We start from the raw sequence: 26,344 nt of genomic DNA on the forward strand, positions 1-26,344 counted from the left end.
TGTCAATGAATGCTTCAGTCACTTCAACACCCTGTTGGCATCTAGAGCAGAGTAAGACTGTGGTGTCAAAGTCATCTTGGATTTACCGGGTGGTGATGTGACTGTCATTGTAGCTGGACAGACAGAGTCCACTCATTGTATCATTTTTAGTTATTATACATAACAGACATCAGTGTATGAAATAAGGCCCGTCCAACTGCCCCAGACGGGCTAGATTTCTCCCGGACGGTCTAATTTTACAGCTAGCCAGCCCGATGGAAGGGTGGAAAAAAATATTCAGATAACATGTCCACTGGCACTGTCTATTTAGTATTTAAGAAGGACTGGTTAAATCTCTTCTGGGATGGTAAGTTTTTGAAGTTACCAGCCCAGATGTCGGGCTGGGTTTTGGGTTTATTTCATACACTGCAGACATAACAAATTAGCTGCAGGCTTGTTAACTGGCTCAAAAGCATAATCATAAGTCACCTGATGAAAGGGCAAGGAAAAGTTCAGAAACGTTGTGTAAAAAATAAAGAAGAAGTTGACATCCATAATATTTTGTCTTATACATAAGTCTCTAGTTAGATTATATTTTTCTTGGTTAAACATTAAAACTGAACTCACATGTCTGTGTATTTTACGTTGTAAATATATATCCCTCTTTTGCCTGCTTCTATATTTCTCCATTTCAGCCTTAGGATTCATCTCAAACTTGTGTATGTGTGCCTCCAAGTCCTCCTCCTCCTCCTCATCAAAGTCTGGCAAACTTCTCTTGGCTCTCTTGGTGAGAGGGAGATCCCCAAACTCATGGTCACACTGGTAGCATCCTTCTCCTGGAGGCAGCTTCCCACCGGAGGGGCCTGCCTCATGGGGCAGCTGCACCCCCTCAGGGTACACTCTCTCCTCTCTGCCACTACTGCCTGGAGGGGTGATCGTCGAGATGCAGTGACTGAAACATCACACACATTGCTTACATGCAGGCAGCAAGGAATCTGTGCATAGTTTCTTACTGTGTTTCACTAATTTGAGATAGTACTAATAGTAAATAACAACATGACCTAATTTCAGATATGTCTTGACTTTGAGGAGTTTGTTCCTCATCAAATGCTGTGTACATTCTTACCCTTGTCCTATGGGTTGGTATCCATTAGGACACCCACAAGAGAAGCCCTGTGCAGTGGGAGAACAGCCAAACACACATGGGTTGCCGCCACAGGCATTGGGGTCTGAAACATGGACAGTATTTGACAACAATGTTACATAAAATGTAGGAAGGTCGGCAAAATATGTATTAGTTACAAACCACCGCACTTCCATCATAACATATGACCAGTCCCTTAAATAGAAACCAAAAATGTTAATACCTGTAACATGTTTAAGTACCACTATCTGTATTACCAGCTGCTGTTGAGCATGTATGTGATAAAAGTACCAACTGTACGATGTCCAGTCAAAGACTACAAATGTTGAAATCCATAATACTACCTTTACATAATACATGATTTGACAAAATCACTATCAAGGACACAGCCAGGATAATTCTGCAGCAATAAGTGGGTACTGTGTTGTGACTGGCTGAGGAACATTGTATGTCCAGGATTTACAATATAACCTATAGCTGTATCTTGTTTTCAGCTGCATAACAAGCGACTTTGCAAAAAGTATCCTGTTATTTGACTTGCCACTTTTCCAAAAAGAGTGTTTCCATCTGATGAATGCTGCAGCTTTGTGTTTCTGACTACACCATTGACTGAGGCACTACCTTCTTAATGGTTTGTTTCTACTAAACCAATGGTGAAAGAGACAAGGAATATTTCTTAATGCTGCATCAGCAATTTGTCTGGCCATGGTGAGTACAGTTAATACCAAAGTTGGTCAAATGTAATGACTCAAGGATCTAACCCTGGACTATTTACTTAACACTTTCTGTTTTGATTTTGCTTATATAAAATGATTAGGGAAAGGTTCCATTTAAACCTATTTCTACTCAAACAATTCTGGTTTTCTGGTGTCAAATGATGATAGAGTTTAACAAAAGATCTACTGCCATTTTGTGCAATCATCTGAGAGGTCTACTTAACGGTTAGTTTCTCTGTAGAAGAAGCAGTCCTGTTGGATAATTAGTTATAAGTTTCACTGATGTGCACAATTAGGTTATGTATTGTATAATATTTATATCTCCTCCCATGACACATACCGACACAAGTGGACATCTGCATGTCAAATGTCTGTCCGCCGTTGCACTGACAGTCAAAACTGCCGGGTATGTTGATGCAGATGGCGACGCCGCACAGGAACTGGTCCATACATTCATTCTCATCTACAACAGCAACATGGCATTATTTCATCTAAACACTTCTTTATACAGATTTCTTTTCACAGTTGTTGTCTGATGTATCTAAAGCATCAGTTAGTGGCTCACTCCAGACCTGTGTAAGACTGGTTCCTGTCTGTACTTGCACTGCATTTATCATTTATTTCTTCAGTCTGTCTATATGAATCTGAATATTGTCATCCATGCAAATATGAGCTGCACATTTAAGTTGAAAAGGTTCTATGCTCTATGATAAATTGCTATGTTAAACATACAGAAAGGCCGTTGTTGAGAGTTTACAGGCAGTGTGATAGAGGTAAGTTGTACTGACCGTAGCACTGTCCACTGTAGTGTTGTGTATAGCCTGGTGGACATTCACATCTGAAGCTGCCCGGTATGTTTTCACACTCGCCCTCACACTGTCCATCCTCGCACTCGTCCATGTCTGGACACAAAGAAATCATATCTGGTCATCGCTTGTGACCATCATGAATAGTTCACAGTCTTGTACATACTACATTCATCAGGCTCATTGACAAAGCACTTGTTTTACTATATAAAGTATTTATTAGCTAATCGTCTTTCTGTTATCACAGTTCTCATGACCATATCCATTCACAAATATTTCCATGAGTGAGTGAGTGAGTGAGTGAGTATGATTTTCCTCTGCTTTCAGCAATATATTCCAACAATATCACGGCAGGGGACACCAGAAATGGACTTCACACATTGTACCCTTGTGGGGAAACGAACTTGTGCCTTCAGCATGACGAGCAAATGCTTTAACCAGGAGGCAACCCCACCTCCCCTATTTCCATATAGGGGCATACTTTCAGTTACTCATAACCTGAAACTCAGTTCTAATAAGATGTCTGATCAGTTTTTAAAGATGACTAGAACTATAGTTTTGTCATGATGGATGTCAAGTATTTGGTGCTGATTTTATATCGGTCAAATGTCCTACTTGCAAACCGTTTCCTAATTTCTGTGATACCTGTATTGATACAATACTAACCAATGCACCTGCTGCCATCCTTGCTTGTCCTATAGCCCCGGGGACACTCACAGCGGAAGCTGCCCTGAGTGTTGCGACAGGTCCCAACAGGTCTACACAGGTTGGGGGAGTCAGCACACTCATCAATGTCTGCAAACAACAGAATTGGTAGCTTCATTATTCACTTATTCTGCTGTACTAGGAGGACATGTGAATCAATCAGACTTTGATGCTGATATATTATTATCTCATCACAGATCTATGTCCAATGTTCTTTCAATCGGGGACCGCCTCCATGATGTAGTGGTTAGAGACGTCCGTCCGGAGAGTGGAAGGTCGCGGGTTCGATCCCCGACCGCGTCATACCAAAACACGTTAAAATATGGTACTTGTTGGTCCCTGCCTGGCGCTCGGCATTAATGGGTACAACAAGGACTGGTCGGCTCGGAGTCGGTATAATGTGTCTGAGTGGGGTATTCATGCTTCACTGCGGCATGGTATCTCAGTGGGCTAGCACTATAAAACCAGCTTCAGTCTGGGCTAGTACAAGCAGCCGCACATACACATACACATGCATGCACGTCGTCATATGAGCGAAACATTCTCAAGCACGACGTAAAACCCAATTTCACCTCACCTCTTTCAATCGGTAATCGCACTGAAGCAGTCTCTTTAGTTCAAACTGAATTTTATAGAAACTTTTCATATTTTTTAGAATAGAAATTAATTCCCATGTGGTTATCGTTAAGGATATGAAAGACACTACACAATGTCCTCTAGTCTCACCATCACATTGCCTGGTCCTGCCTTTCCTGTAGCCAGGAGGACACTCGCACTCGAAGCTGCCAGGAGTGTTGACACACCGGTCCCGGCAGTTGTGCTGCATCATTGTGCACTCATCAAGGTCTGCAATGAAGGTCAGTATGGTATCATGTTCTGATCTTGCTTTCAGTGAGATGTGTTTAACCTACTTTGAACAGTATTTTAGTAATATCACAGGTGTGAGGAAAATGTGCTGAAGGTAAAACCCATGGGTACAGGCAAGATGCTGATAAACCAAGGGTCTTAAAGGTCACATGCAACCAAAAAAACAAACATTATTAAAACACAATTATCACTTATTCATGACATATAATACACATTGCTGATTATGTAAAAAACAAATAAACAAAATTATAAGCGTACAATTGCAAATCAAAAGTGCAATATTTGGTACTTGGGTTTACTTCCCTCGAAACGAAGCACCCAGGAGACCGAACCCAGTCAGAGCTGGTAAATACATGCTCATTTTTTCTGCATTTGCGTTCGATCCAAACAACAAATACTGAGATGGTGAACTACTGCGTGGCTGGAAACTGTCGTTCGTTCAAGTACAAAGCAGGACTTGAAACTGACAATCTGAGTTTTGTCATCCGAGAAAAATTGATGCTATTTGTTTGCAACCCACAGACATAATAACATGTCATGTGTACAAGTATCACACCTGCCTGTCTGTGTAATTACATAATGTGACAGAGACAGAATTCAGGAGCACGAGCCATAATTCAATGTATTTTGTTTATGGTGTATAGCCTGATACATTTCAAGTTCAAATTGCATGTGGTCAATGATTGACATATTGTCATTAGCAGACAGGCAGGCAGACACATAGGTGTCAATAAAACAGACATTGAGTTTTGTCTGTGACAAAGACTGCTTATCACAATCAACATATTTTTCTATGTTTCCATTGACATGTATTAAAACATTTCAGTTTTCAGGCTGAGCAATTTTTAACAAAGAAATTAGTATTTCTAATGCTACACTTTCTTGAAAACTTGGTTTGCAAATCTGCTAACCCCCAAAAGCAAGATGTGAAAACATATAAGAAAAAGTATGGGACCAGTGTATTTTTATTACTGCAGACCAAAGATGCTTGTAATCACAAGAAACATCTTTTCAACTTCGACCACAGCGATAATCCTTGCATGTTGCTGTGTTTTTCGCCTTCTCGGTTCAAGCCGCATGAACCTAATCACTGCGCATGCGCTATGGGGGCAGCGCAGCACAGCTGTTGGAACCTCTTTTCACCTGAGCGCTGGGGTGAAATTAGTGAATTAGTGAAACTCCGATTTCATAGTGTTTTTTTCATCACATTATTTTTCAACTTTATAAGTTGAATTTGCATTTTTGATAATTTGTTATTGTAAGTCCATACCGAAAGGTATCAGAATCTGCAAAGTTGTGTTTTGCGTTGCATGTGACCTTTAACCACCTGGCCACTGTCACCGGATCCTTGCATGACTAAGGAACACAATTCTGAATCATGGCACCTTGGGCAACTGCTCATCTGTGCACCTCTGTTTTGAAAGCTACTGACAAATGTGTGTTTTCCTATGAATGAGCACTAATGTATACATATGTATGTAGATAGTTAATGTGACTGTATTTGAATTTAGAAATCCAGGAATATAATAAATAATTCTCTGACCTCTGCATGTCTTGCCGTCAGGGTTGAGAACATATCCACGAGGACAAGTACACAGGAAGCTCCCATCTGTGTTCTGACACGTGAACTCACACGGCTTGGGATCAAGCCGACAGTCATCAATATCTGAAATCAAGGGAGATAACCTTCAAATTGTCTTAACATTATAAACACTCAAAATGATAATGTATATATTATTTATACAATGGGTCAAAGGATAACCATTTCCAAGATTCCATAAATCCAATTTATTTGTCAATCCATATTTCTAAACATGAACAGACCAAGTCTTTATTTACTGCATAAGACTGTGCACTATATACCTACCAATACATCTCTTGCCAGAAGCATCAGTCTTGTAGCCCTTGTTACAGACACATCTGTAGGAGCCCATCGTGTTCAGACAACGGCCATTGGCACATGCATCAGGCATATCTGCACACTCATCAATATCTGAAACAGTGATGTGAGATGTGAGACCTGTTATCAATGATACCCAAACATCCATGCCTATTATGGGATATACATATGGCTTCATAATCCACTAGTTTCAGCAGCACTGACATTCTTCTATGAGTATGTATAATGACAATAGGGTGTCTGTTAGGTAACATGATACTGGCAGCTGAAGTAACTAAGGGTCCATGGCCATTAATTTACCCAGTCACCCTTAATGGAACACCTAAAATGACTAGGTGTAAATCATTAGTATACTCAGTCACCCTTCATGGAACATTAATATACTCAGTCACCCTTCATGGAACACCTAAAATGACTAGGTGTAAATCATTAATATACTCAGTCACCCTTCATGGAACACCTAAAATGACTAGGTGTAAATCATTAATATACTCAGTCACCCTTCATGGAACACCTAAAATGACTAGGTGTAAAGCATTAATATACTCAGTCACCCTTAATGGAACACCTAAAATGACTAGGTGTAAATCATTAATATACTCAGTCACCCTTCATGGAACACCTAAAATGACTAGGTGTAAATCATTAATATACTCAGTCACCCTTAATGGAACACCTAAAATGACTAGGTGTAAATCATTAATATACTCAGTCACCCTTAATGGTCAGGTGTAAATCATTAAGTATACTCAGTCACCCTTAATGGAACACCTAAAATGACTAGGTGTAAATCATTAATATACTCAGTCACCCTTCATGGAACACCTAAAATGACTAGGTGTAAATCATTAATATACTCAGTCACCCTTCATGGAACACCTAAAATGAACTACTCAGTCACCCTTCATGGAACACCTAAAATGTAGGTGTAAATCATTAATATACTCAGTCACCCTTAATGGAACACCTAAAATGAGGTGTAAATCATTAATATAGCTCAGTGTATACTCAGTCACCCTTAATGGAACACCTATGAAGGTGTAAAGCATTAATATACTCAGTCACCCTTAATGGAACATCTAAAATGACTAGGTGTAAATCATTAGTATACTCAGTCACCCTTCATGGAACACCTAAAATGACTAGGTGTAAATCATTAATATACTCAGTCACCCTTAATGGAACACCTAAAATGACTAGGTGTAAATCATTAATATACTCAGTCACCCTTAATGGAACATCTAAAATGATGAGGTGTAAATCATTAGTATACTCAGTCACCCTTAATGGAACACCTAAAATGACTAGGTGTAAAGCATTAATATACTCAGTCACCCTTCATGGAACACCTAAAATGACTAGGTGTAAATCATTAATATACTCAGTCACCCTTCATGGAACACCTAAAATGACTAGGTGTAAATCATTAATATACTCAGTCACCCTTAATGGAACACCTAAAATGACTAGGTGTAAATCATTAATATACTCAGTCACCCTTAATGGAACATCTAAAATGATGAGGTGTAAATCATTAGTATACTCAGTCACCCTTAATGGAACACCTAAAATGACTAGGTGTAAATCATTAATATACTCAGTCACCCATGGAACATCTAAAATGACTAGGTGTAAATCATTAATATACTCAGTCACCCTTAATGGAACACCTAAAATGACTAGGTGTAAATCATTAATATACTCAGTCACCCTTCATGGAACACCTAAAATGACTAGGTGTAAATCATTAATATACCCAGTCACCTCAGTCACCCTTAATGGAACACCTAAAATGACTAGATGAGGTGTAAATCATTAATATATACCCTCAGTCACCCTTCATGGAACACCTCATGGAACACCTAAAAATGACTACTCCGTCACCCTTAATGGAACACCTAAAATGACTAGGTGTATAAGTCACCCTTAATGGAACACCTATGACTAGGTGTAAATCATTAATATACTCAGTCACCCTTAATGGAACACCTAAAATGACTAGGTGTAAATCATTAATATACTCAGTCACCCTTAATGGAACACCTAAAATGACTAGGTGTAAATCATTAATATAAGTCATTAATGGAACATCTAAAATGATGAGGTGTAAATCATTAGTATACTCAGTCACCCTTAATGGAACACCTAAAATGACTAGGTGTAAATCATTAGTATACTCAGTCACCCTTAATGGAACACCTAAAATGACTAGGTGTAAATCATTAATATACTCAGTCACCTTAATGGAACATCTAAAATGATTGTAAATCATGGAACAGTCACCCTAAAATGACTAGGTGTAAAGCATTAATATACTCAGTCACCCTTAATGGAACACCTAAAATGACCAGGTGTAAATCACTCAGTGGCTAAAATGACCAGGTGTAAACCATATGGCTATAGGCTATATTGGCAGATGACATCCTACCTTGTCCATCTGGAGTGTAGCCAGGGCCTTGTGGACACAGCTGCTTGTACTGGACTGGAAGCACATTGTGTTCAAAGGGAATATTGAGATACACAGAGTCAAAATAATCATGCAAAGAGTCCCTCAGCAACAAACCCATCATCTTAATATATACCTGGATCATCAGACCAGCTCTGTATATCACTTCAGCAAAATGCAAGATAACAATATGCATATCTTACTTATATGATTGACATATCTTGAGCAGGCTAACAAACAGAAAGGACAATAACTATTTAGCCATAGTGATCGTTCATGCAATATCTTTAGTGCATTTGATAAAGAGTATCAGGTCACTATTCTACTGCTAATAGGGCCCCTTTTCTTGGATTCATCAACTATATGGGTATTGCACAACCTGCGCCCCTACCCTCACAGTGCTTGAGTGACCTGGGAAGCCCTATGACCTACTTGTGTTGAAAGAGGGGCACCTCTCACAGCCTGACCCCTCCTTACAACCATACTGTACAGTGACACCCTGGGAAGCCCTATGACCTACTTGTGTTGACAGAGGGGCACCTCTCACAGCCTGACCCCTCCTTACAACCATACTGTACAGTGACACCCTGGGAAGCCCTATGACCTACTTGTGTTGACAGAGGGGCACCTCTCACAGCCTGACCCCTCCTTACAACCATACTGTACAGTGACACCCTGGGAAGCCCCATGACCTACTTGTGTTGACAGAGGGGCACCTCTCACAGCCTGACCCCTCCTTACAACCATACTGTACAGTGACACCCTGGGAAGGCCTATGACCTACTTGTGTTGACAGAGGGGCACCTCTCACAGCCTGACCTCACTCCTTACAACCATACTGTACAGTGACACCCTGGGAAGCCCTATGACCTACTTGTGTTGACAGAGGGGCACCTCTCACAGCCTGACCCCTCCTTACAACCATACTGTACAGTGACACCCTGGGAAGCCCTATGACCTACTTGTGTTGACAGAGGGGCACCTCTCACAGCCTGACCCCTCCTTACAACCATACTGTACAGTGACACCCTGGGAAGCCCTATGACCTACTTGTGTTGACAGAGGGGCACCTCTCACAGCCTGACCCTCCTTACAACCATACTGTACAGTGACACCCTGGGAAGCCCTATGACCTACTTGTGTTGACAGAGGGGCACCTCTCACAGCCTGACCCCTCCTTACAACCATACTGTACAGTGACACCCTGGGAAAGGCCTATGACCTACTTGTGTTGACAGAGGGGCACCTCTCACAGCCTGACCCCTCCTTACAACCATACTGTACAGTGACACCCTGGGAAGCCCTATGACCCACTTGTGTTGACAGAGGGCACCTCTCACAGCCTGACCCCTCCTTACAACCATACTGTACAGTGACACCCTGGGAAGCCCTATGACCTACTTGTGTTGACAGAGGGGCACCTCTCACAGCCTGACCCTCCTTACAACCATACTGTACAGTGACACCCTGGGAAGGCCTATGACCTACTTGTGTTGACAGAGGGGCACCTCTCACAGCCTGACCCCTCCTTACAACCATACTGTACAGTGACACCCTGGGAAGCCCTATGACCTACTTGTGTTGACAGAGGGGCACCTCTCACAGCCTGACCCTCCTTACAACCATACTGTACAGTGACACCCTGGGAAGCCCTATGACCTACTTGTGTTGACAGAGGGGCCTCTCACAGCCTGACCCCTCCTTACAACCATACTGTACAGTGACACCCTGGGAAGCCCTATGACCTACTTGTGTTGACAGAGGGGCACCTCTCACAGCCTGACCCCTCCTTACAACCATACTGTACAGTGACACCCTGGGAAGCCCTATGACCTACTTGTGTTGACAGAGGGGCACCTCTCACAGCCTGACCCCTCCTTACAACCATACTGTACAGTGACACCCTGGGAAGCCCTATGACCTACTTGTGTTGACAGAGGGGCACCTCTCACAGCCTGACCCCTCCTTACAACCATACTGTACAGTGACACCCTGGGAAGCCCTATGACCTACTTGTGTTGACAGAGGGCACCTCTCACAGCCTGACCCCTCCTTACAACCATACTGTACAGTGACACCCTGGGAAGCCCTATGACCTACTTGTGTTGACAGAGGGGCACCTCTCACAGCCTGACCCCTCCTTACAACCATACTGTACAGTGACACCCTGGGAAGCCCTATGACCTACTTGTGTTGACAGAGGGGCACCTCTCACAGCCTGACCCCTCCTTACAACCATACTGTACAGTGACACCCTGGGAAGCCCTATGACCTACTTGTGTTGACAGAGGGGCACCTCTCACAGCCTGACCCCTCCTTACAACCATACTGTACAGTGACACCCTGGGAAGCCCTATGACCTACTTGTGTTGACAGAGGGGCACCTCTCACAGCCTGACCCCTCCTTACAACCATACTGTACAGTGACACCCTGGGAAGCCCTATGACCTACTTGTGTTGACAGAGGGGCACCTCTCACAGCCTGACCCCCATGCAGCTGCCATTGCACAGCAGCACTTGGCCTTGGTTGTCCGAGATACAGTTGGTGTACGCACACAGCGGCCAGCAGTCAAGGATGGGTAGCAGAAGTCTTGACGTCGATCTGTTTCAGAGGAATGTTTTTGATATTTTGTCCCAACTGAAGATGATATTTTATCAACTTTTGACACAGTAATATTTTTGTAGACTTTAGAGTCGACGCTCATTTGGGCAACTAAACTTTTTTAGCCAAATCAACCATCACATAATCTGTTTATGCACAATTTGTTTTCTACAGGAAGAAAACTTATTATCTCAGCAAGTACAGATTTAAAACTGAATAGCATCTCACCAAGACAGGCCCTGCCATTGGCGCTAGGTTCGTAACCACGGTTACACCTGCATCTGTATCCTCCCCTTGTGTTGAGACAGCGACCGTGCTGACATAAACCACGCTGGGTAGCACACTCATTGATATCTGTGAATACAATCAATCAAATTACAGGCACATACATGTGGTAGTCATCTCACCTGAACATTGATCTCTCCAATAACCATCTCATCTGAACATTGATCTCTCCAATAACATCACACCTGAACATTAATCTCTCCAATAACCATCTCACCTGAACATTGATCTCTCCAATAACCTTCTCACTTGAACATTTATCTCTCCAATAACCATCTCACCTGAACATTGATCTCTCCAATAACCTTCTCACCTGAACATTGATCTCTCCAATAACCTTCTCACCTGAACATTGATCTCTCCAATAACCTTCTCACTTGAACATTTATCTCTCCAATAACCATCTCACCTGAACATTGATCTCTCCAATAACCTTCTCACCTGAACATTGATCTCTCCAATAACCTTCTCACTTGAACATTTATCTCTCCAATAACCTTCTCACTTGAACATTTATCTCTCCAATAACCTTCTCACCTGAACATTGATCTCTCCAATAACCTTCTCACTTGAACATTTATCTCTCCAATAACCTTCTCACTTGAACATTTATCTCTCCAATAACCTTCTCACCTGAACATTGATCTCTCCAATAACCATCTCACCTGAACATTGATCTCTCCAATAACATCACACCTGAACATTGATCTCTCCAATAACATCACATCTGAACATTGATCTCAGCAATAACCTTCTCACTTGAACATTTATCTCATGAACATTTATTCTCTCCAATAACCTTCTCACTTGAACATTTATCTCTCAATAACCATCTCACCTGAACATTGATCTCTCCAATAACCATCTCACCTGAACATTGATCTCTCCAATAACCATCTCACCTGAACATTGATCTCTCCAATAACCATCTCACCTGAACATTGATCTCTCCAATAACCTGAACATCTCTCCAATAACCATCTCACCTGAACATTGATCTCAATAACCATCTCACCTGAACTTTGATCTCTCCAATTTCACTGAACATTGATCTCTCCAATAACCTTCTCACCTGAACATCTCTCAATCAACCTTCTCACCTGAACATTGATCTCTCCAATAACCTTCTCACTTGAACATTTATCTCTCCAATAACCTTCTCACCTGAACATTGATCTCTCAATAACCTTCTCACTTGAACATTTATCTCTCCAATAACCATCTCACCTGAACATTGATCTCTCCAATAACCTTCTCACCTGAACATTGATCTCTCCAAAACCTTCTCACTTGAACATTTATCTCTCCAATAACCTTCTCACTTGAACATTTATCTCTCCAATAACCTTCTCACCTGAACATTGATCTCTCCAATAACCTTCTCACTTGAACATTTATCTATCCAATAACCTTCTCACCTGAACATTTATCTCTCCAACAACCTTCTCACCTGAACATTGATCTCTCCAATAACCATCTCACCTGAACATTGATCTCTCCAATAACATCACACCTGAACATTGATCTCTCCAATAACATCACATCTGAACATTGATCTCAGCAATAACCTTCTCACTTGAACATTTATCTCAACAATAACCTTCTCACTTGAACATTTATCTCAACAATAACCATCTCACCTGAACATATGTATGATCTCTCAGACAACCATCTACCTGTACACTTATATCTGAACATTGATCATTAACCTTCTCCTGAACATTGATCTATCCAATAACCATCTCACCTGAACATTGATCTCTCCAATAACCTTCTCACTTGAACATTTATCTCTCCAATAACCTTCTCACCTGAACATTGATCTCTCCAATAACCATCTCACCTGAACATTGATCTCTCCAATAACCATCTCACCTGAACTTTGATCTCTCCAATAACCATCACTCCCATTCTATTAAACAACCAACTCAACTGATAACCAGATTATGTGTACACCTGTATATCAGACAACAAGCTTACCTGTACAGTTATCTAAGCTTACCTGTACACTTATCTATCAGACAACCAGCTTACCTGTACACTTATGTATCAGACAACCAGCTTACCTGTACATTTATGTATCAGACAACCAGCTTACCTGTACACTTATATATCAGACAACCAGCTTACCTGTACACTTATGTATCAGACAACCAGCTTACCTGTACACTTATATATCAGACAACCAGCTTACCTGTACACTTATATATCAGACAACCAGCTTACCTGCACACTTGTGTATAAGACAACCAGCTTACCTGTACATTTATCTATCAGACAACCAGTTTACCTGTACACTTATCTATCAGACAACCAGCTTACCTGTACACTTATGTATGTACACTTATGTATCAGACAACCAGCCAGCTTACCTGTACACTTATGTATCAGACAACCAGCTTACCTGTACACTTATGTATCAGACAACCAGCTTACCTGTACACTTATGTATCAGACAACCAGCTTACCTGTACACTTATATATCAGACAACCAGCTTACCTGTACACTTATGTATCAAATAAGCAACCCACCTGCACACTGATCCATGCCGACCTGTTTGAATCCCTCCGGGCAGACACAGAGAAAGGAGCCAATGATGTTCTTACAGTCATATTTACAGTTGTTGGCTGGGGTCAAACACTCATCCACATCTGGAACAGTCATTTCGAAGTGAGATACCTTGTGTCAGTACCTTTTATGGAACCTTTCAACAGTAAAGTGTAATATGTTTCTTTGTGATAAGATTTAACATTGTTTGCATATCTACCCCTTCGTCACTCACCTTCACAATGGACGCCGTCGTCAGCCACCCTGTATCCCATGGGACACACGCAGCGGAAAGACCCAGGAATGTTCAAACAGCGGAAAGCACAGGAATTCAATGGACTGCTACATTCATCCACATCTACAAGATGAAAAACTCATATTTCACTGTACAAAATTATACATAAAGTTAAAAATAAAAAAATAGAATATGTCTCAGATACTTTTTATAGACTACATTTTAGATATCATACACAATAATCACAGAATACCTTTTGAATATCTTTAGCAATCAGCAAACTGGTTTTACATTATATGTTTGCCATTTTATGGCTCAGTACCAAACTGTCATCAGTTTTACTTCAAGACATAGCTGTATTACAGCATATGGAATGTTCTGAAGTTTTTATAGGTTTCACGTTTAGCAAGGAACTGGTACCTTCACATGTCTCATGGGGCCCTGCAGCAAAGCCCTGCCTGCAGGAACACTGGAAGCTGCCTTCTGTATTGGTGCAGGTACCATTACCACACATGAATGCATCCTGACACTCGTTCGCATCTGCAGTGGGAACATTTAACTTGTGGAAATAATTACAATAATCATATTAAAAAAGTTCAGATAGTTTTATTCATTTGATTTCTTCTTCGCATAGCCATTTCATAAAACAAAAAATAGAATTAGCAGGCCCAATCATTTTCTGTAACTTCTTTGCGTGGCATTTTAAAAGTTGGGAAAAGCTTTATGAAGAACAACTTCTTTCATGTCGTAAGTGTGATGTTTCGATACAGATGCTAGTGCTGTTGCCATTTATCTGCATGTGTTAACTTTGAATTCAATCTACACAATTCTAATTGGTCAGAGAATTCAATCTACTCAATTCTAATTGGTCAGAGAATTCAATCTACTCAATTCTAATTGGTCAGAGAATTCAATCTACACAATTCTAATTGCCATCTGATGTTTTCAGAAAAAGGTTTTCTTTCACAATCATTGTTGGCATTGTTAAAATACATCCATGGTATGTCTTTTTCCTGAATACGTGCTGTGCTACTTACCGATACAAACCAGTCCTGTGCTGTCCAGGGTGTAGCCAGCACGACACTCGCACCGGAATGAACCATCCGTGTTGACACAGATACCATTCACACATACACCGGGGAACTTCAAACACTCATTCATATCTGAAAAGAAACACCATCTTTTTCACTTCTGTGCCATATTTGTTTATGAAACATTATCTAAAATAAATGGGTTTTTAAAAAAAATATGAAAAATTTCGACATTGTCATGTTTATCCACCATCCATCTCTGTATTGACCATTCCTGATACACAACACTACTCACCTGTCATTAAAGGGGAGGTGGGGTAGCCAAGTGGTTTAAGCGTTCACTTGTCACATTGAAGACCTGGGTTTGATTCTGCATATGTGTGAAGCTCATTTCCGGTGTCCCCTACCATGATATTGCTGGAATATTGCCAAAAGCAGCGTAAAACCAAACTCACTCACTCACCTGTCATGAACTTCCCTGGAGTAATAACATAACCTTGACCTTGAGGACATAGGAATTCATAGCCAGCTGAAACACAGATGAAAGAAAACAATAGGTACAGAAGCCTCCAAATCCATTCAGTTAATGATACTGAGTATATATGTGAGAAACATATATGGTTAACTGATAAATAAAACAGAAGATTACCTTCTCCAGCACGAGGACACACCTCACAGTCAGAGTACGCTCCCCACGCCTGGCCCATGGAACAACAACAGTCAGCCTTTGTCATATTGAGTGGCTTCGGGGCCAGACAGCGGCCATTGTCAAACCGAGAGAAGCAGAGTCCACTTCTCACATCTGAAAAATGATGCTGAGGAACTGTTAGTCTGTCCTGCAAGGCATGGGTAATTTTTTTAAATTTTCCTTCTACCCAACCCTTACTATAATGCTAAGTCCTATATGTGGCATGTTTAGATTGGCGGAGGTTTCAAATCTCTCATGGGACTCAATTGTAGTTTTTTATCTATAAATGTTATATATTCTCATTAACTAAGCACTAGTCTAGGGAATCCTTGCTGGTTTTGATCGAAATGCTAAAAATGTCCATGCAAGACAAAATAATAGCTTTAAGCTTCTGAGTAAGTAATATGGCGGTAATGTTTAAGAAACTTAATTTGTAAATGCCATTGTTGTGTAACATTTCCTACCAAAATATCTGCGCCCTGAGATTGGTGGTTTTAAAGAAGAAAACACTTTCCAAACAACTTGAAGAATGGATATTGTTTTAAGTTTCATACAGTGCTAGATCTATATTTCATCCAGTGTCAACCCTCTTGGCTTTGTTGTTTTTTAAATGAATATTTTCAAAAACTATTAAAATTAAATTTTTACAAATTCTCATTTTTGCAGACCCACTTAGATAGAAGAAGTCACAAAGAAAAGTTTGGGTTAAAAATTCTGTCTCTGAGCAAGATGACGTTATGCAACCAAGCAGAATGTTGACCTCACCTCTGCACTTCTGCCCGTCCTGGCTGAGGACATAACCTGGAGGACAGGTACAGACAAATCCACCAACAGTGTTGCGGCAATCCCCGTTGTAGCAGATGTTGGAGATAGTGCGGCATTCATTCACATCTGGAACAGAGAGGAAGAACAGTGATGCCAACATGTCTTACGATGTGAGTTTCAGATTCTGATGATTCACATTCAAGCCCTGAACTTGCAAACACATTCGTTCCCTTAGTACTCTCACACATATTCACCTCATTGTACTCATTTACACATTCAACTCCTGTACTCACACACACATTCACCATCATACATTCAAAAACATATTCACCACCCTGTATTCACCCACACATTCACCATCCTGTATTCACCAACACATTCACCATCCTGTATTCACCCACACATTCAACCATGTATTTACCCACACATTCACCATCCTGTATTCACCCACACATTAACCACCTTGTATTCACTCACATTCACCATCCTGTATTCACCAACACATTCACCACCCTGTATTCACCCATATTCACCACCCTGTATTCACCCACACATTCACAATCCTGTATTCACCCACACATTAACCACCTTGTATTCACCCACATTCACCATCCTGTATTCACCCACACATTCACCACCCTGTATTCACCCACATTCACCATCCTGTATTTACCCACACATTCACCACCCTGTATTCATCCACACATTTACCACCCTGTATTTACCCACACATTCACCACACTGTATTTACCCACACATTCACCACCCTGTATTTACCCACACATTCACCACCCTGTATTCATCCACACATTCACCATCCTGTATTTACCCACATATTCACCACCCTGTATTCACCCACACATTCACCACCCTGTATTCACCCACACATTTACCACCCTGTATTCACCCACACATTCACCATCCTGTATTCACCCACATTCGCCACCCTGTATTTACCCACACATTCACCGCCCTGTATTTACCCACACATTCACCACCCTGTATTTACCCACACATTCACCACCCTGTATTTACCCACACATTCACCACCCTGTAATCACCCACACATTCACATCCTGTACTCGCCAACACATTCAACCCTTGTACTCACCAACACATTCAACCCTTGTACTCACCAACACATTCATCCCCCCTGCGAGACTTCTGGAAGCCTTCTAAACACTGACATAAGTAGGACCCCTCAGTGTTCTGGCAGGTGCCCCGCCTGCAGGTCCCACTGATCTCTGCACACTCGTCAATATCTGAAATGTACAAGAGGTAGAGGAGTATTGATTTCTTAATGGCCACATGGCAAATACATTCACTTTGAATGAATGATGCACATTTGGAACACAAATCATTTAAATTCAGCAATAATGTTATGTGTCATCTAAGAAATTTGTGCAGTAAAAATCAACTGCTTATTATCAAGAATTATTGACAGACTGGTCAACAATACTGAAACTCAGAAAGTCAAGAAAATCCCCCATCTTTATACTGATATATTATCATTGGCTCAGACTTTAATCAGGACATTGCAAGAATTCTTTCATGATTTATGGTCTCTTCACCAAATCTAGATATGTTGAGAACATAAAACAAACATAAAACCTGAAGCACATTTTGACACCTGGACCTGGCCTACCTCTACAGTTCTGTCTGTCAGAAGACTCAGTGTAGCCTGTCTGACACTGGCACCGGAAACTGCCAAGTGTGTTCTGGCAGCGGCCATTCTGACAGATCCCCATCAGCATACGACACTCATCCATATCTGGGGAGAAAGTGCCACAAAACATCACGCAAAAACTTGCAAAATCAGACTTTATGTAAATACACAATGCCATTTAGAAAGTGGTCAAATGTCACATAGGAGTCAAATTTGAGGTTGTATGTTTGAATCCCGGATGGGACTCGACCCAACAAAAGTACTAGAATCTGTAATCCCAAATATAACATATGTTACGTTGGATTTTATATAATTTAAAACATTAGAAACATTGACAGTGAAATGATTATATATATTACCAACGCAGTCTCCCGTCTCTGTAACCTGGAATCCACCATTGCAGGTACACCTGAAGCTGCCGATTGTGTTGTGACAAGTTCCGTTCCTACACCGCCCCGGCCATGCCTGGCATTCATCAATATCTGGAAGAGGTAGCATGGAGGTGAAGGTTCATACAGTTGGGTTCAGGAACTTGCTGATGACAAAACTGACAGGTGAGATTAGGTAAGGTAGAATGGAGTTTAAGATTGTTTCTTTGATAGTGAGAGGCATACATATGTGTGCCATTCTGTACCGGTCACTGAGGTACCATGCCGCTCTTTAACGTAGATACCATACTCAGACGCATCAGACTGACTCCGAGCCAACCTGTCCTTGTTTAATCCCATAATTCCATGTAATTCCAGGGTAACAACAAATACCATCTCATACCATCGCTTGGTACGACAGGCCAGTTTGTTTTTTGGCTAGGATTTGTATTTTATGCGGGGGTTAAGATCACCATACTTTACTGTAGTTGGACATGTAATTATTTAAGCATCTCATCATTCTTCTAACCGCCTACGTGGTGTAGTGGTTAGAGCGTCCGCCCAGGGAGCGGAATGGTTAGCGGGTTCGATCCCCGACCGCGTCATACCAAAAGACGTTAAAATATGGTACTTGTTGGTCCCTGCCTGGGGCTTAGGCATTAATGGGTACAACAAGGACTGGTCAGCTCGGAGTCAGTATAATGTGTCTGAGTGGGGTATTCATGCTTCACTGTGGCATGGTATCTCAGTGGGCTAGCACCATAAAACCAGCTTAAGTCTGGGCTAGTACAAGCAGCCACACATACACAATTCCACCTCACCTCACCTCATCATTCTTCTTTTCTTGACTTCAACTTTTAATACAGATGTTGTTCAAAAGTATATTGGAATATAAAATATACCTTGTGTCAGATGAAATGGAGAGTAATAAGCTACTTTTCACCAGATATGTAGATGTGTATATTATCATAGGAACTGAATTATGATAACACATGGAACCTCTACTAAGTTGTGGCAGTTGAGGACATACCAGAACAGGAATCTCTTCGTGAAGACAGTCGGAAGCCATCATGGCAGATACAGCTGAAGCTGCCGGCAGTGTTGACACAGTCACCATTGCTACAAACCTCCGGATCCTCCAGACATTCATTTATGTCTGTAATAGAGAGGTCATTTTCATCATAACATGTGTATCACCTCCTCAACCCTCTTTAAATTCTCCTTGGGTAAGTAGATAACATCTGACATGTTGAGATGAGGACAGTACATGTTTAGGAGAGGAAATGAAACAAACATCTGACATAAATATAAACTTATCTCATGTGCAAAGTCATTTGCAACCATGTCTCTTGAAATGTTCAGTTCCATGAAGTCCTGACACTGGTCTTGTACAGTACTGTTGCCTGAGTGGGAGATGTGTGATACCTACCCTGGCAGCTTCTCCGGTCTGGCTTGAGTCTGTACCCATCACCGCAGGAACACTCGTAACTACCCTCCGTGTTCACGCACACAGCATTGCCCACACAGGGTGACAGAGTACCGCGACACTCATCCTCATCTGAAGAGAGAGAGTGAGTGAGTGAGTAAGAGAGAGAGAGAGAGAGAGAGAGAGAGAGAGAGAGAGAGAGAGAGAGAGAGAGAGAGAGAGAGAGAGAGAGAGAGAGAGAGAGAGAGAGAGAGAGAGAGAGAGAGAGAGAGAGAGAGAGAGAGAGAGAGTCAAACCCATGCGCTCTCTAACATATGGCTGAATGATGTAGAATTAAGGCTATAATTATCAGGCTGAAGTTAGAAGGATGTCAGGCAAGGTAAAGTTTGTAGATGTTTACCAAGTTGGTGATACAACTCTGCACTGAGCATGTACACTTGAAAACTGTTAAAGGTGTATATCATTATATTTAAACTCAGATGGAACTAACTGATAAATGTTATTGCCTGTACATCTTCTGTGGTGGTGAACGATGCTTTACCTTCACAAACATGAGTTGTACGGTCGTACTTGTAACCAGGGTAACACTGACATCGGAAACCAGTGTCTGTGTCAATACAACGGCCATTCTCACACAGACTGGGGAGTATCCGGCACTCGTTGATCTCTGTAAAACACAACAATATACACCATCTTTTCTGGGAGTTTGTTAAAAGTGTGACATTATATGTTGTGAGAGATTCATCTTTATAATATGTTTCTTTCCTGACATTAGTTTATGGAAGGAGAAGTGGCTTGATAGAAAGGCTTTGTGTGCAACATTTTGTAAAGTGTGGAGTTATGTAGAGGATCAATGTATATAACACTGTAGACTTACTGTCCATTCCTCCCATAGGGCTTTCCACACAGAGTTGTCTGTATTCCCCTGTAAACAACAAACACAACACAATGTCAGCCATGTGGGGTATTGAACCGGGTACTTTCAGTTCTGGACATGAGGGTGTGTGGAAAAAAGTCCTAAATTTGCCTAGGAAAAAAGTCCTCCGAAAAAAAAGGAATTTTTGAAGTCCCCTTATTTTGAAAAAGGAATATTTGACAGTAGTTTTAGTTTTTCATAGTTTTTCATAGCGTTTATTGACTTTCATGTATTGTATGTTTATACCACAAATGTAAAATAGACAGATCCTGTATACATTACAGAGGTTTTCAACTTTAATTACTACTACAGAATAATGATGATTGTAAACCAATAGTGAGTGCTTTCCGCAATCTGATTGGTTAATTACCCTTGTCGAATATTGTTCGACATACCTGAAAATGATGGCCTAATAACTGCACATTAATACGTTGGCTCTAATACCGTACTATTTTCGCTGCATGAATTTGCATGAGGAACATTACCACCTCAAATTCTTTCTCTGGGATTTTGATACAATCTTTGAAGACGACAAATTCTTGGAAGAATTATTCAAAGATGATGGTGTATACAATCACATGGCACATAATCATATGTGATCAGATAATAGTAAAGTGATTGAAGAGCCATAAAATAATATCCTTCAATGATGTTTATTCACAAATGACTTGTATTCATTGTAATGTTTACTACCACGCCATACAGCATAGGTCTGGGATGTCATTTCAGACACGTGGTGGAAACATAGGGGGCACCCTTCTATCCGTTATAATCACAAAATGTATGTACTTCATGTTTCTAAATGTCATTTAAAAGATCAAAGACTTATGTATATATTGAATGCTTCCTTTTAATCACCCTTTGTATGTGAGTACTTCATGTTTTTATAAGTGTCATTAAAAAGATAAAAGATCAATTTATCTATTTAATAACCCATATGTGTGTGTTATAACAAAATTTCTAAAGTATTTGACATCAAAGTTGATGAATAAATAGGTTTTTATTACAATAGTACTTTTTTCCGGTACTTTTTTTACCAAGGACTTTTTTTCCGCGGACTTTTTTTCCTAGTTATAGTTATATCGTTTATTCATTCTTTAGGCCATCGGCCCATGTACATCATTGAACATTAATATATGATGATATAGTGAAAGTGACAATGATTATACATTGCGGAGAGGCAAACAATGTTTAACATATTTTGCTACATTTAGAATAATTTCATGATCTTTACTGCATACTAGTAACTTGTAAGAATAAGTAGTAGGGTTATCAGAAAATCTAGATGGTATATATTTTCTCCTGTTACTTTTTTTCCTACAATCGTTTGGAGTCTAGCTAGGCTCTTGTCAGGAAAAGCAAGTGCTTTACCACTGGGCCTCTATTGATGCTTTAATATTGAAATTTCAAGCATAACCAACTGGACACTACTAGTGTCTATCACTGATTAACCATGCATAATCATAATATTCTCTATTAAAATGATAGATCAAGAACTGATATCACTATTAACGTGGACATACCTATGCAAAGTTAGCATCACTTATGTGTGTTTCTCATTGGGCAAGGCTACTACTGGCATCACTTATGTGTGTTTCTCATTGGGCAAGGCTACTACTGGCATCACTTATGTGTGTTTCTCATTGGGCTAGGCTACTACTGGCATCACTTATGTGTGTTTCTCATTGGGCAAGGCTACTACTGGCATCACTTATGTGTGTTTCTCATTGGTCTAGGCTACTACTGGCATCACTTATGTGTGTTTCTCATTGGGCTAGGCTACTACTGGCATCACTTATGTGTGTTTCTCATTGGGCAAGGCTACTACTGGCATCACTTTATGTGTTTCTCATTGCCAGGCTACTAATAGCATCACTTATGTGTGCAAGGCTACTACTGGCATCACTTATGTGTGTTTCTCATTGGGCTAGGCTACTAATAGCATCACTTATGTGTGTTTCTCATTGGGCAAGGCTACTACTGGCATCACTTATGTGTGTTTCTCATTGGGCTAGGCTACTGCTGGCATCACTTATGTGTGTTTCTCATTGGGCTAGGCTACTACTGGCATCACCTATGGGTTTTTTTCAGTGGGCAAGGCTACTAATAGCATCACTTACAGGTGTTCCTCAGTAGGCAAGGCTACTACTAGCATCACTTATGTGTGTTCCTCTGTGGGTAAACCTACTAATAGCATCACTTATGTGTGTTCCTCAGTGGGCAGGGCTACTAATAGCATCACTTATGTGTGTTCCTCAGTGGGCAAGGCTACTAATAGCATCACTTATGTGTGTTCCTTAGTGGGCAGGGCTACTAATAGCATCACTTACAGGTGTTCCTCAGTGGGTAAAGCTACTAATAGCATCACTTATGTGTGTTCCTCAGTGGGCAAGGCTACTAATAGCATCACTTACAGATGTTCCTCAGTGGGTAAAGCTACTAATAGCATCACTTATGTGTGTTCCTCAGTGGGTAAAGCTACTAATAGCATCACTTATGTGTGTTCCTCAGTGGGCAAGGCTACTAATAGCATCACTTACAGGTGTTCCTCAGTGGGTAAACCTACTAATAGCATCACTTATGTGTGTTCTTCAGTGGGCAAGGCTACTAAAAGCATCACTTAGGTGTGTTCCTCAGTGGGTAAAGCTACTAATAGCATCACTTACAGGTGTTCCTTAGTGGGTAAACCTACTAATAGCATCACTTATGTGTGTTCCTCAGTGGGTAAAGCTACTAATAGCATCACTTACAGGTGTTCCTCAGTGGGTAAAGCTACTAATAGCATCACTTATGTGTGTTCCTCAGTGGGCAAGGCTACTAATAGCATCACTTAGGTGTGTTCCTCAGCAGGTAAAGCTACCAATAGCATCACTTATGTGTGTTCCTCAGTGGGTAAACCTACTAATAGCATCCCTAAAGGGTGTTCCTCAGTGGCCAAGGTTACTACTGGCATCACTTATGTGTGTTCTTCAGTGGGCAAAGCTACTAATAGCATCACTTATGGGTGTTCCTCAATGGGCAGGGCTACTAATAGCATCACTTACAGGTGTTCCTCAGTGGGTAAAGCTACTAATAGCATCACTTATGTGTGTTCCTCAGTGGGCAAGGCTACTAATAGCATCACTTATGTGTGTTCCTCAGTGGGCAAGGCTACTAATAGCATCACTTACAGGTGTTCCTCAGTGGATAAAGCTACTAATAGCATCACTTATGTGTGTTCCTCAGTGGGCAGGGCTACTAACAGCACCCCTTACGGGTGTTCCTCAATGGGCAGGGCTACTAATAGCATCACTTAAGGGTGTTCCTCAGTGGGCAGGGCTACTAACAGCATCACTTACGGGTGTTCCTCAGTGGGCAGGGCTACTAATTGAACTCATCACTTACGGGTGTTCCTCAGTGGGCAGGGCTACTAATAGCATCACTTACGGGTGTTCCTCAGTGGGCAGGCCTCGCATGGACCATTCCAGGCAACACCAATGGTACAGCAGCACTGTCTCTTGGTCAGCTGTTTGGACATGGGCTTCTCACAGATTAGATGATATGGTGGCCGTGTTGTGTTGAGGTACTCCATGTAGCAGTTGCCCTTCCTCATATCTGGAACAGATCAACACACAACACCTTGTCAGTATCATGTAACGTACATATACTTCCTCAAGTCTGAAATAAACATATACCTTGTGTGGTTATGAAACAGATACAACATGTAAATATCATACTTGATTTATATACAGACCCTCCTGCTTAGATGAAATGTATACATGACATCTTGTCAATATGACATAGGTAGTGTATATACACCCTCCTGCTTAGATGAAATGTATACATGACATCTTGTCAATATGACATAGGTAGTGTATATACACCCTCCTGCTTAGATGAAATGTATACATGACATCTTGTCAATATGACATAGGTAGTGTATATACACCCTCCTGCTTAGATGAAATGTATACATGACATCTTGTCAATATGACATAGGTAGTGTATATACACCCTCCTGCTTAGATGAAATGTATATTGTCAATATGACATAGGTAGTGTATATACACCCTCCTGCTTAGATGAAATGTATACATGACATCTTGTCAATATGACATAGGTAGTGTATATACACCCTCCTGCTTAGATGAAATGTATACATGACATCTTGTCAATATGACATAGGTAGTGTATATACACCCTCCTGCTTAGATGAAATGTATACATGACATCTTGTCAATATGACATAGGTAGTGTATATACACCCTCCTGCTTAGATGAAATGTATACATGACATCTTGTCAGTATGACATAGGTAGTGTATATACACCCTCCTGCTTAGATGAAATGTATACATGACATCTTGTCAATATGAAATAGGTAGTGTATATACACCCTCCTGTTTAGATGAAATATATACAAGGCATCTTGTTAATATCACATAGGTAGTGTATATACACTCTCCTATTTAGATGAAAACTGCACATAACATATTGTCACTTAACTAGTTGAGATGACATGCTGGCCTAATGTCAGTATGTAAAGAATATTATTCAATTCTTACCAAGACAGTCACGGCCACCATCCATGGGTTCGTAGCCTACGGGACAGATGCATGTGTAGTTGCCCGGGGTGTTGACACACTCACCCCTGCCACACTTCCTGGGCCCCGTCCGACACTCATCAATATCTGCAGCATAGCAGTATAGATATGTAAGTAAACATGTACTCCCTGCAGTTTACAAACAGTGGCATGCAGGATTTACTGTGGACCTGGAGGCTATTGCCAAACAATATATGTGACAGTCCTAGTGACCATTGCTGATATAGCACTGATACAGCAGCATCAGCTTTTATCATAGTTCCATAGAGAGGAAAGCTGTTCTGTAAGAACTGTAATGTGTTCTTCACTGGAGGAACAATGGCAAACACAACATTTGATTTGTATATGACCTGTAAACAGATATCACTGAATTCATCAGCATTCACAACTTCTTGTCTGTGGATAACGTACCATGACCTGACAAATAATCTGGTTTATAATATTGATTTCAACAATAATTTTCTTTGGATGTAAAGGCAATATTTATTTTGTATTAATTGCTTTACAGAATCTTGCATGAAAAATTACAGTTTGTATTTGGGAGAAAAAAATATAACATGACGTAATATATTTATTTACATTTTTCAAAATGTCATTTGCATATGTGTACCAATTGGTTTAAGGCGTTTCGTCAGTCTTGCAGTTAAATGGTTTAGAAGGTATATGAGA

At 40.8% G+C, this 26,344-nt stretch overlaps 1 protein-coding gene across 1 annotated transcript in view; it reads right to left on the reverse strand.

The window, feature by feature from the left end:
• Window positions 1–26,344, reverse strand: part of LOC124255850 (fibrillin-2-like) — a 102,553-nt gene that overhangs the window by 880 nt on the left and 75,329 nt on the right. The window contains 27 exon segments of the mRNA XM_046689795.1: window positions 607–931; window positions 1,106–1,208; window positions 2,180–2,302; window positions 2,628–2,741; window positions 3,312–3,440; window positions 4,077–4,196; window positions 5,761–5,883; window positions 6,085–6,210; window positions 8,546–8,599; window positions 11,016–11,165; window positions 11,394–11,519; window positions 13,983–14,102; window positions 14,234–14,356; window positions 14,654–14,773; window positions 15,271–15,396; window positions 15,728–15,793; window positions 15,914–16,066; window positions 16,718–16,843; window positions 17,854–17,979; window positions 18,363–18,488; window positions 18,743–18,865; window positions 19,782–19,907; window positions 20,181–20,309; window positions 20,719–20,844; window positions 21,055–21,102; window positions 24,520–24,687; window positions 25,637–25,762. Coding sequence (XP_046545751.1) covers window positions 607–931; window positions 1,106–1,208; window positions 2,180–2,302; window positions 2,628–2,741; window positions 3,312–3,440; window positions 4,077–4,196; window positions 5,761–5,883; window positions 6,085–6,210; window positions 8,546–8,599; window positions 11,016–11,165; window positions 11,394–11,519; window positions 13,983–14,102; window positions 14,234–14,356; window positions 14,654–14,773; window positions 15,271–15,396; window positions 15,728–15,793; window positions 15,914–16,066; window positions 16,718–16,843; window positions 17,854–17,979; window positions 18,363–18,488; window positions 18,743–18,865; window positions 19,782–19,907; window positions 20,181–20,309; window positions 20,719–20,844; window positions 21,055–21,102; window positions 24,520–24,687; window positions 25,637–25,762 — 3,425 coding nt within the window.

The sequence above is a fragment of the Haliotis rubra genome, unplaced genomic scaffold (genome assembly GCF_003918875.1).
Source record: "Haliotis rubra isolate DU_JTF1 unplaced genomic scaffold, ASM391887v1 Scf61, whole genome shotgun sequence".
In the NCBI taxonomy this organism is placed as follows: Eukaryota; Metazoa; Mollusca; class Gastropoda; order Lepetellida; family Haliotidae; genus Haliotis; species Haliotis rubra.